The sequence below is a fragment of the Scheffersomyces amazonensis genome, assembly GCF_036850825.1.
Source record: "Scheffersomyces amazonensis strain UFMG-HMD-26.3 chromosome Unknown RJT21scaffold_3, whole genome shotgun sequence".
Lineage (NCBI taxonomy): Eukaryota > Fungi > Ascomycota > Pichiomycetes > Serinales > Debaryomycetaceae > Scheffersomyces > Scheffersomyces amazonensis.
This window is the reverse complement of record NW_027042743.1, coordinates 970875-983354: the sequence shown is the minus strand read 5'-3', so window position 1 is coordinate 983354 and position 12480 is coordinate 970875. Positions and strand designations below refer to the sequence as shown.

At 33.1% G+C, this 12480-nt stretch overlaps 5 protein-coding genes across 5 annotated transcripts; all 5 read right to left on the bottom strand. All coding sequences in view use genetic code 12, as the record gives it.

Moving 5' to 3' along the window:
• Positions 1 to 3183: 3183 nt before the first annotated feature.
• CTA7 (Cta7p) lies at positions 3184 to 6056 on the bottom strand. Its single transcript, XM_064881690.1, has one exon. The coding sequence runs from the start codon at positions 5949 to 5951 to the stop codon at positions 3234 to 3236; it is 2718 nt and encodes a 905-aa protein (XP_064738537.1). The 5' UTR covers positions 5952 to 6056; the 3' UTR covers positions 3184 to 3233.
• A 142-nt stretch (positions 6057 to 6198) lies between these two features.
• On the bottom strand, positions 6199 to 7691 carry RJT21DRAFT_120328 (uncharacterized protein). Its single transcript, XM_064881689.1, has one exon. The coding sequence runs from the start codon at positions 7453 to 7455 to the stop codon at positions 6337 to 6339; it is 1119 nt and encodes a 372-aa protein (XP_064738536.1). The 5' UTR covers positions 7456 to 7691; the 3' UTR covers positions 6199 to 6336.
• Positions 7503 to 8789, bottom strand: RJT21DRAFT_34212 (uncharacterized protein). Its single transcript, XM_064884214.1, has one exon. The coding sequence runs from the start codon at positions 8704 to 8706 to the stop codon at positions 7744 to 7746; it is 963 nt and encodes a 320-aa protein (XP_064738535.1). The 5' UTR covers positions 8707 to 8789; the 3' UTR covers positions 7503 to 7743.
• Positions 8790 to 8873: 84 nt separating this feature from the next.
• On the bottom strand, positions 8874 to 10847 carry RJT21DRAFT_113912 (uncharacterized protein; the record flags this gene model as incomplete). Its single annotated transcript, XM_064880211.1, has 1 exon — positions 8874 to 10847. One exon carries the CDS (start codon positions 10845 to 10847, stop codon positions 8874 to 8876), a length of 1974 nt encoding a protein of 657 aa, XP_064738534.1.
• A 15-nt stretch (positions 10848 to 10862) lies between these two features.
• BUR2 (Bur2p) lies at positions 10863 to 12390 on the bottom strand. The gene has a single exon (XM_064881688.1). It carries the CDS (start codon positions 12060 to 12062, stop codon positions 11025 to 11027), a length of 1038 nt encoding a protein of 345 aa, XP_064738533.1. The 5' UTR covers positions 12063 to 12390; the 3' UTR covers positions 10863 to 11024.
• Between the last annotated feature and the right edge of the window lie 90 nt (positions 12391 to 12480).

The following is a 12480-nucleotide window of genomic DNA, read 5'->3' as shown; positions in this document are numbered from 1 at the left end:
TTAGACATATCAAAAAAATGTCTCATGGAAATTAAATAAAAAAAAAGAAGAAAAAAAGTGTCCACATGCATATCCTGTATACAACTCTAACCTGCAGTTTTCCCCCGTGTCGTATTGAACCACATCCACAGGAATGTCGAAAATATTTCAGAAATTAAAATAAAAAGTAAGAAAAAAGAAAACCCGCAAAGTGTAAAAGCTTATATGCCGTCTGTGCATATAATTTATCCGAAGAAATGTTTAAAGGCAAGAAAAAGAAACTAATCGTACAGAGAGTGCAGCTTTGCTTGCAAATTTCTCCAACATATGATGATGTGCCAAGTTGTTCACACCCAATGTTGAGTTGAATTGTGTTAACCATCATCAACTCTGGTGTTTGTAAAACAAAAAAATTGTCTTTTTTTTGACAGGTATATGATATCTAGAGAGATACATTGTTTTCTAAATCTGCTCATAAATATACGTTCCAAGAAAAGTTGCGCATGACTAATTCGGTAATTATAAGCTCAAAAGATGAATACTACCAAATACTTAATGTTGTAATCGTAGTGATGATGTTACCGGGAGCACCTATTGGTGTTGTAGATTAACCCAAAATTATAAAAGTAAAGATTAATTAAATAAAAGGCCATGTATATCTAAATCTTATTCCGAGGAATAAGATCTATGCAACGGATGAGTCTATTAAATGATGGGTTAACCGCATAAACAAAACTACATAAACTAGTCCTCTAAACTTTTAGACACAAACATAAATATTTACCAGCACTAAACCTCAACATATTTGAGAGATTTCTCCATTCGCGTATACTCCATGACCCCAACCGATCTAAAATGTGGTCTAAAAATATTTCTCAGCTGGACTGTATAGTTTTTGTACACAAAGCGCTTTCGGAGCAACAGGTAACCTGTAAAACTGATGTGGTAAGTGAAAATTTTTCCGATGGCAATAAACCAAAAAAAAATATAACACATTTAAAATGAATGTCGTGGAGACATTTCTAGTGCAGTTTCTTGCCTGCAGGCGGTGCAAGAGTTATCCATAGTTTGAATTAGGTTTCTATAATAGGAAATGAAAATAATATGTACTCCCCCAAATGAAATCAATCAACCCCATATTAATATGTAGGTCTACGAGTACAATGAAAAGGAGATAGAGTTTAGAATTGTATAGAATAAATAATTATGCATATATCAGTATAGTAAATCGCCTCATTTATCTTCTCCTATACCTGTTCTGGAAATAACAGTAATCTACCTCGGAATTGGTATTGAACAAAGACTTTTAATATCATTTAAAAGACAAAGAACAACGTAAAACAATTGAAAGTAATTACAAAGAAATTACTCGGTTAATGATACAGTAAAGGGATGTTAGAAAGCCATAGATGAAAAATAACAAGTGTAGTTGTTCCTAAATTCGGCTTGGGATATTACGGGATATTTCGGAAAGTTCGCTCTTTAATTCTCGCTATAACTGACAAAGGTTGCAACATCAATATCATGCTACATTTCGAATGCCCTAAGACTATTATTATCCAACATATAACTCTGAAATCGGTTAATTGCACATTGACTTCCGAAAGTCTATGGGAAACTACAGTAAGTGCAAGCGGACAGAAGCAACAGTAAAAATAAAAGCTCTCCACATCAATTATATTCCCAGACCTTCTCCAGGCCACACTTTACATACATGATAGCAAATTGAAAATCAATAATTACATCTAGCCGTTCCATTTATTGCTGTAACTAATTTTCCATGTGAATTTTTATATAGAATCTCTTTTCTGATTACTGTTATACAAATGTGGACTGGAAGTGTCAATCCGTTCTCCACATGACTCTACATTTTCCTTTGACCCCGAGAGAAGTTCTAGATTGGTTAAGTCCACAATTAAATAAATCAATCCATAGACAAGTCGCCTGAAAATAATCTATATAGTAACGAACACGGAGATATTCGTGGTGATATAAGCAACTGATTGTAATACTTGGATGATTCCTGTTCTCATAAGATTAACTGCTCTTTACTTTCTCGCTTAGTTTTGATTCAGTTTTGAACTTCTTCTGAATCCTACGGAATTGAATTTAATCGCTAAGCTAACCGATAGAAATATTGAAGTGAATTATAGTTGCTGCTTATTCTTAATATATTTACCCCGCCCCCTCATTTTCTCTCCAGCGTACATTGCCCCACCGGCAAGATAAAGAAATAAAAAATTTTCCTATTTGAGAAAGATTCCCGGCTTTGGGTATTTTTTTGACTATTATGTCGCGCCACCCCATCTATCAAATACGAAAAGATCAACTCCTATTTTATTGCATCAACAACATGTAACTGCTGTAAAAGAAGTGGCTCATTAAGGTTTTGCCAAGTCTCGAGATTCGTCAGTACCTTAATAAAATTGTTAAATATTAAATGACCCCAGTTTATTAATAGATCTTTTCATAAGACATTAAAGTTTAACGCAAAGCATCTGATTTCTAACAAAGAGCTGTTTGTCATGGTAGGATGTATTTAGCTGCCTTTAATTGACATCTCTTGCAGCCTTGTCATCAATAACAAATTCCCCAAATTAGGTAGGAATGCAAATCTCAACGCTAGAGCTTATCTCCGCTTGCGTTCTCACCTTCCATAAAAATATTTACTCTAAGGCTTGCATGAAAATGTCTCCTTCCCCCACCACATTAAATTTATTTTTTAGATTACTCCTTTCATTCGTAAGTTCTAGTCCTTTGCAACAACCGTTTAGCATTGTTAGGTTTCAGGGATAACGCCGTTAACGACTTTTGCTACTGCTATTTTCTGTTGCTATACGCTACTGTGTGAATGTGTATATGTACATTTATTCATATAAAAATACGAATGTTAAGAATTATAGAACCCATACTGACACGGAGCTCATGGTCCACTCTTTAGATAACTTAATCCAGATTAAACTGCAAACAAAAAAAGAATGTATATAAAACTCGGGTATACTTCTCCCATTCTCGTCTCAGCCTCTTCACCCCCTATGTGTCTGCCTTGCTACTTGTTCAACTTACTTGAAGACGGGTATTGCTTCCCAATTTACTATTTTTTTGGAGTAGACTTATCTGCAGCACACTTCGGAAAAATTTCATGCACTTCTTATCTACACATTATGGGGTACTTAAACTATAACCGTTAAAGTCCGTATAAAATATATGTCTCATTTATTACTATTTAGTATCCATAAAATAAATTTAAATGTTTAAAAATCATAATTGAAGTCCATCCACTGATCGAACCATTTAAGATTACTAAATAAGTTATCAACATCGTCAGCACTAGCACTGTTAGGATCACGAGGTCCATTACTATCAACTGATCCAATCCCTCCATTATTAATATCTGAACCAGGAGTTGAATTATCAACTGAATTAATATTTTTATTGTTATTACTATTATTCTGGTTAGATGATGACTCAATAGGTTCTTCACCTCTATGTAATTGCTTTTCAAATACATCATTGAACTCATCTTTCGAATTCTCTAATTGTTTAGAAGATCCCTCCCGAACTTCATTATTTAATCCTAATTGAACGAATTTAGCCTTGTTTACATCAGATGATCCATGATCTGTACCTATGGAATCTAATGCCTTTATATCCTCTTGTAATCTCAATGATAATATTCTATTGGCCGTCTTCAATGCCCAAAGACATTCTTTAACCATCTTAAATCTTTCCTTAATGATGATTTTACCTTGTTCATTACGGACGGGTGACTTCTTAAGTATTGTCAATAATCGAATAGTTCCCTTTAAAATCCCCCGAGCCTGATCAACAAAAATACCACTATTGATTAATGTTACAGCATTCACACCAGTATTAAATAATAATAATAACACTAAATACCATGGAGTATATAATAATCCAGCCTTATTAGTCTTATCTAACACTTCTAAAATACCGTGACATGCGTCCAATACCATTTCAATTTTAAGTCCATGGCTACTAATTCTTCTTCCAATATAATTGAATAAAATCTTTCCATGGAAACATAATACAAGATCATAATAATGTAATTTTACTTGAACCTTAACTAATGAACTAATAGTCACATTCCCACTTTGTTTCTGTTGCATTTGTCCAGTAACATCGGGTTCTGCTGTTTTACTAAATAATGATAGATTTCTAAATCCATTGACATTGAACCAATCATGAAGTTGAACTAACTCTTTATTGATCTGTTGATATTTGACTAATTCAGGATTATCATCAACAGATGTATGTACAAAATTAGAAATTCTTGCAATATGAATTAATGCAAATGCGGGTAAAGTTATCCAATCATCACGTTTAGTTTCTTCAAGAAAATCAAATGTAGGGAATTGTCGAGCCAAATCTTCATCTCTTAATCCAGAATACCTTCCTGTTTGCAAACCAAATAATCTATCAAAAGTATAAACACACCAGAAAATTCTCTTTGCCTTAAGTCTTTCATAAGGAGTTGAAACATGAAGTTTAGGATTGTCTTGACCAATACCCATAGCTTTAGTCATAGTAACAGCTTGACCTAAAGCATGGAATGAAGATGTTTGACGATGACTTATACGTAAATATAATGCAATCAACAACCAACTTTGAATCAATTCAAAGGATTCCCATTCAAAACTTAAGATTGAAACAACCTTATAACCATATCTAAACAATTTCTCTTCAAGTTTTAATTTTTCCATAGATGGACCCTTGGGCTTTTGCATTTCCATAAATCTAATGGATAAAGCACATACTAAATATAAAATAGCACTGAAAAGTCGAGTCTGATTAGTCTTCGAATCACGATCATTAACATTCTTATTAAGGGAAAATTGCTCTCGAAGCAACTTATCATATGCCATATATTGTTCTTTGAAAACCGTTTCGTGTAATATGGCAAGTAATGGATTAATCTCTTTGAAATAATACTCAACATATTCATCAGGATAAATAACCAAATCTGGTAATTTAGGTAATTCTTCAGAGTTAATATAATTACAACCCGACATATTCCAACCAAAATATTGAGTTCTAGGTAAGGTAACTTCCTTTTTCAGATCTTCAGATAGATTCTCATACATGGACTTACATAACTCTATTATTAATAAATTTTGATGTCTTCTCAGGAATCTCCATTTACTACTAGGACTAATCAACAACTTTTCTAATTCGGGATTCTCTGGCTCTTTTGTTGATGGAGGTTTGAAAGTTTCATTGGTTGATGTAGATAATAAACTTTCAAGATAATGAACTCTATTTTCTAAATGAGATATATATTCCCTTTCATTAGTCCTGCTAACGACTGGTAATCCAAATGGTTCTACGGCCACTCTTTGTCTCTTATTAATAGGAAATTGACTACTATCTCTTAATTCTGCTGAACCTCCATTCAAATTAGATCCAGAAACAGTAGTATTATATATGGCAGAATATGTACACTCCTTTTTATTTCTTTTACATGGTTCACAAGGAAATGAGGCTGAACATTTAATCTTCTGAGTTCTACACCTATCACAAGCTTTACTAACCCTCATTCTAGTTCTATTAGAACTATCTAAATGATGATTCTGATCTAAATGTTGTGTTGAAGAAATAGGTGGTACTAATTGCATTGGCCCATGAGGTAATGAATAGTTACCTAATTGTTGTGGTGGAGGATAATTTCCTGGAGAACTATATACAAAAGGTGTGGTAACTGTAGTTCCAGAATGAGAACCTACTACAGGGTTAGTACCTATTGAAGGTCCTGTTATAGCAGGTAATACCGTAGTTGTACCAGGTATAGGTACAGATGAATTAATTGATCCTGAAGGTTGACCTTGTCCGGATCCTCTAACATTAGATTCATTAGAAGTAAGATATGAAGAATTACTCTGACTCAGACCTTCTGTTGGTCCTGAACCATACAGAAAAGATTCCCTTTGCTCGTCTTTCAATTTTTTAACCATTTTTGCAGTAATCTCCTTAATCTAATTACCGATTCAGTTGCAACTAATTGATTAACTATGGATATGTCTAATCACCTCTTCCCGTCCACGGACCGACACTCCCACAAATTTTTTTTCGAGTTCTTTTTGAGTTTCCGTGGGTCGGTGTGCAGGAGCGCAATGGATAATTCGGTATTTCGGATATTAGCTGAAGCTTAGAGGTTTACTTTAAGTGTATACAGTATATAGTTATGAGCATGATTGTAAAGTGATGTGATGTATTGTAGAATAGCAAAGGATTTATTGTTTATTGTGTATAGTAATTATATAAATATCGTATATCTATATGTATATGTATATATCATTCTATAACTATTGCAAAAATAGCTGCGAAATTTCGACAGATCTAATTACTCAAATCAAAAACAACCTTGTTAACTTTGTGATGATCAAACAATTCAAAAGCATCTTTAGCCTGATCCAAGCCAACCTTATGATCAATAAAATGAGTAAAATCACCCTTCATCTTTTCAAAGATTTCTAGAGCTTCAGGGAATAAAGACCATGCATGACATCTACCGAATGAGACATTAATATTCTTTAAGTAACATTCAAGTCCATCAAATGGTAGTGGACCATGTGCCATTCCTAGCGAACAGATAAATCCATTTCTACGAACAGAATCATAAGCTGTTCTTAAAGCACTAGAAGCACCTACAACTTCAAGAACAGCATCAAATCCAACACCGGCTGTAACTTCATGAATGGCTTTTTTAATAGCATCGCCATCGGTTTCATAATTAATCACTTCATAAGCCCCAAGTTTCTTAGCTTCTTCTAATCTTGAAGGGACACTATCTACGCAAACAATTTTTTTGAATCCAAAATGCTTTAAAACTTTTAATGCACATAATCCAACAGGTCCAAGACCTAATTGTAATATCGTAACATCCGAAATATCCTGCTTAGCTGCTCCTTCTGATGATTCATTCTTTAAATTGTTAACGATCTTTTTGACTCCGTAATATCCTGTAACGAAGATATCAGCCATCAACACATAAATTGAATCATCAACATTACCACTCTTATCTTCAGGTTTCTTTATCAAAGTGGATTTAGCATAAGGAATCCTAACATATTCAGCTTGACCTCCATCTAATCCAACTTTACCAAAAGTATTGGTTTTATCACATTGTCCCGAATATCCATGCTCGCAATACCAGCATACCCCACACTGAATAGTGAAAGTACTTAAAACATCTTGACCAATTTCAAAGTCTGAATCTTTTACGTGTGATCCCTTGGCAACAACAGTACCTAAAAATTCGTGACCAATTATAGTATCAACTGGTCCCTTAATATGACCACGATAACTATGTAAATCCGACCCACATAATCCGGAATATTTAACTTTAAGAATTACATCCGAAGGATCTACAATAGTAGGTGTTTTTCTCTTTTCAGTTCTAACATCAAATGGACCATGGAATACAATGGCATCCATATACTCAGGCAATTGACTCATTTTAGTACAGTATTATTGTTAGCAATGTCTAAACTTTTCAATTAGCAATACAAACCCCCACCAATTAAAGATATTTCCCCATAAATTTGAAGAATCGGTATCTGCAGGTTTTGTCGCAAACTATGTCTTATTTGAGATCAATTGTCGCTTATTTAGACAACACCATTTTGCAACATAGTGACTTACAACTGAAAGGTAGAGATATTAGTTGAATACAATAGTTATAAAACTAGTAAATTTACAGTACACATATTTTTAATAACCATATATTTGTTATTTATGATAATTCTAGCAAACTTCGCTAAATAACGTATGATACACGATAGCTCCCAAATTCCCAAACACTGATTTATAACCCACAACTCGTTTACCAATATTATAAAAGAAAAACACCATTATATTCATACAAACGAGATCTCCAATCAATGCATAAAGTACAAATATCATAACTGTACTAGATTTCAAATAAAATGTCATTCTTTCATTTGAAAATGATGGGAAAAAAGCTACTAGTACATCAGAAAACTTAAATATTAAACTATTGGTCAGTATCAGACATTCAATATCAACTGGATGATCTTCTTGCTTATAGAATAAACAATCAGAGGATATGCATTTAGCTAACCAATTAATAAGAACATTCTTAATGGTATCGAGTAGCAGATAATCATTATAATTCGTAAAATAAAATAAATCACCTCCATGTTTCTTCACTTGTATATGTCTATCAAGAATATCTTGAGAATCCTTAATTATATAAGTTAATACATCTCTCATAAAGTTTTCTGAAAATGTAAGGAAATTACTGAATATTAATAAGTTTCGTAAAATACCATGTAAATATGCACTTGAAGCTATTATAAATGAGATAAACCTAATCACTTTAACACATAACATTAGTATTCTAGTTATTAACTTTATTATAAAGGTTTTTAAATTAGTGGGCTTATATCGCCTCCATATTGAATGTAATCTTAAAGGCGGCAACGGTAATAATCCAAAAATCCATACAAAATAGAACAAACTTCTTGAATACAAATCTCTCTCCCTTTCATGATGCCTCCGACTACTAAGTTGATCAGTTCTGGCTATAATATATTCATTTAATGTATCTAATCGTTGATTATGCTGTCCAGCAGGTAATCCACTAAATAATGAACCTTGTTGACCCCGTCTGAAAATCTCTATGAGATCAGTATCTAGTTCTCGGAAAATATCCAAATGGATGTCATCAACATCCGAATCATCCATGGCGATTTGTGACTACCAGTCAGTTACTAGTAAAAGTTGCATAGACGATGATACTAAACTATGTATAATTTCAAATCTTTTGTGCTCGCGCCAGGCTGTGGACTTCAAATCCCGGCCTCATCGTTGCGAAATGATTGCTAAAAAGACCATATGATTTATAATTAACTTTATATAAACGATTGAACTACATTAGGTATAGATTTATTCTTCAGTCTATGAGATTCGAACCAAGTCAATATCATTGAACGACTTTCTATAATGGTCTCAGAGAAATCTTGACTTACCAGCTTCTTGAGACAAGATTTATGCTTGGGCTCAATGTGATTATTGACCGATTCTATAAACTGTTTCTCTTCATTTATGATCTCGTAGGAGTCATTCAATAATACTAGCCGTTTATTCTGTTCATATATCTGTGGTATGAGGAGAACATTTCCATGTTCAGAACTCCAAATATTAGGAATATTTTTGACTTCTGGAGTTTCCATAACGGCATTAACTTTCTCAATAATATCCCAACCATTCTCATAGTAGCCTAAATTTCTTTTATCTTTATCCTGAAAAAACCATCCTTCTTTATCTAAAACATTGTAAAGATATTGATAAGATGAAGTGATATAATAATGATTTCTAAGTAATGTGAAAAAGTGCAAAGTCTTGATATGAATTCCTCCCGCTAATAATATACACCATAAGATTCTATCATAGAATGAAACAATTATGGTATCATCTTCATAAACTTCTGATACACTTTGTATGTAATTCTTTATCAGACAAATTAATCTTTTTCTTTCGTAATATGTAGCTTCACTAGAATTACCCATTCCATCATCAATTGCTATTGTCTTACCTTCAAGGTATGAAAGTCGTTCTGACACTAAGCCATAAACATTATATAGGTTACATAGTACCAACGATGAAGATGCTGAAGATTCCTCTTCTATAATTTCATTTAACGAGGTAGCCAATGTAGTAAGAAAGCTGGATAATTTCTCTTTAGAATGTTGTTGTTTATTGACTTTACAATAACCAATGAATATCAACATGATTTGTGAATTCCTAACACTTAGAATGCTACTATAAAATGGAGTATCAAACAGCTCCTCTATTTTGATTAAAAAATTATACACCCACGATAACATAGTTTCTGCTTTATCATAATCTTCCCGGTAATACTGTAAGAATCCCATGATAGTCTTATGAACCACCATTACTTCAGCAATGGACCAAACATCTCTTACTTTCCATTTCTTCAATCTAGAAATTAATAAACTTGGCTTAACAGAATAATGAATCTTTTCGTAAAATGGCATATGAAAATTAAGAAAAGCTTTTAAGCTGCCTTCTTTATCCATAAGATCTTCAAATAAATAGATGGGTGGAAATGATAAAATACTTTCGAATACCAATTCAGAAGTGGTAGTAAGTCCAACATCATCTGCAGATAAGTCCAGGTTTTGTAAATCGTCTACAACCTTAGATAAGTTCAGTCGAACTTCTTTACATAACTTACCTAATGACCTATCAGGAAGAGTTCCATTGGCTTGGAGAAACATATCTACTTGCTGATGCATAGTTAATATTCCATATTTAAAATAATCATCCGAAGGTACAGTGGGTGATTTAAGTAAAGAACTTTGTGTTGTATGTAGTTCCATTAACATATTCAGGATATTTGTGTCAACTTGATAATCGTTTTCCATTAACTCAGCCTGGGATTCTATCATAATCTCACCCGAACACATCATGGCATTATCTCTTTTGTTTGCCGAAATAAACATAGATTGAAGATGTGAAATATACATATGCTTTTTATCCGGAACAAATTCTAATTCAATAGCTAAAGCCATTTCTCTTAAAGCTGGTTTCATTCTTCCTAATCGATATAAGGTAAGTGCAAATATGAAGCGAAGTGAGGGAGGAATTGATACTAAATTTTGAAAGTAGGGAATAACCGTTAATATTTCGAACAACTTACCATCTTTATAATAAGCAAGTACATCATTTAGTTTACTTTCAATATCCTTTCTGGTATATAGATTTTGGTCTGACAAGGGAAATATTCCACCTTTTTGGATTTCGAGAACAACATCAATTAAGTTAAGTTTAAGATAGTCAATTCCATCATTTTGATAGAACATTAGACAGTAAGTTAACTTATAGTATGATATAGTATTATGTAATATTTGTGACTATATGAAACTAAAGATCTGTACTATGCTATATAAAAGTTACAACTTTTTTAAAAGTTGGCGGCAAGGGCAAAAAAACATTCCCAATTTGCACCCAAAAATCAGATATATCCTAATCAGACAAGATTAGTCTAAAATGGTTTCATTAGCAACATCTATAAAATCCTTTTTGGGAATAGGCTTTATCCTCTGTTTAGCTGCCTTGTTACATATAACCTTTTCATTATGAACACAATGCTCTAATAGTTTAAGAATAAACTGGAAACAACTATAACATAAAGTAGAATCTACTTGTAATTTTATCCTCAAGTAATTCTCGGGGAGTTTTAAACCTGGCTCTTTTAATTTGGACCTTGCTTCATATATGACTATTATTAATGCTGTACCAAAAATAGTATACGTATCAAATACTAAAAATATTGGTAGTGAAGATAATAATTCTATAAGACTAATAGAATATTTAAAGATCTCTTCTTTTTTGGAATAAAATAAGGCATACTTGGAACTAGACAAATCTTTAACAAGTTGATCTCTTATTTCGTAAGGTAATGTGACATTTAATTCGAAATTTAATGTTTTCAAAATCAATTCTTCTCGATACAATAATTGATCCTTGAATGTCCAGTATACTGGACTTTGTTCATCTACTACTCTATCGGGAGTAGCCACTATTGCAGCTTGTAAAGCAATCTTATCTGGTGGTCTATAATTATCGTGCAATTTACAAGATATAGCTAATGCACCACATGCAACATAAAATTTAGAATTTCTCTTTATCGGTATTCGCATATAGAAACGATTAGCATATATGGAAGCTGCAAGAATAGCACTTCTATCCAACTTCAACTTGGATCCCACTTGAACTATGAATTGATGAATATGATCTCTTTCTACTAGCTCCTGTTCACGTGAGATTCGGAATTGAACTCGACTAGGTGTTTCATTCAAATAGGTACTTTCCAGAAATAGCCATGAATGTACTACTCCCTCGACATTCTTGTCCTTTTCTACTGGTTTGGAATCCAGTTTGCTTGACTTTGATGTTTCAGTTCCATTATCAGTTCGTTGACTAGTGGATTTGTTATAACTGCTAGTCCCAGCCCCAGTTCCATTTCCTTGTTTAGTACTATCTGAATTAGATGCTCTATCTGGGTATAACAGCATTATTTATAGGTGTGATATGTTCTGATATCTATCCACAATCCCAGATTATATGGTAGCTATGCAATTAATTGAGCTATGCAGCCTAATCTCTAGCTTTATATTAGCAGGCCCTGTCTTCGATCTTGGACCTCTCTGTTTTTTTTTCTTGTAATGGAGAAGTACAAGATCGCGGAGTGTCTTGTGTGTCTTAAGTATGAGGACACACGCAATAGCCATCAATATGAAATGGATAGGGCCGTTATTTTGGAAAGGAGTAACCGAATGGGTTCCATAAGCTTTCAATGCAATATTAGACCATTTCATAACCTCAATACTATCTTAATGTATACAATGTAAGCAGCTAAGTTCCTTGTGTATCACTATAAAAGGTTGCAAGTCCTGCATCCAGAGGAAGAGTGAAAATTTTTATGTACCAAAC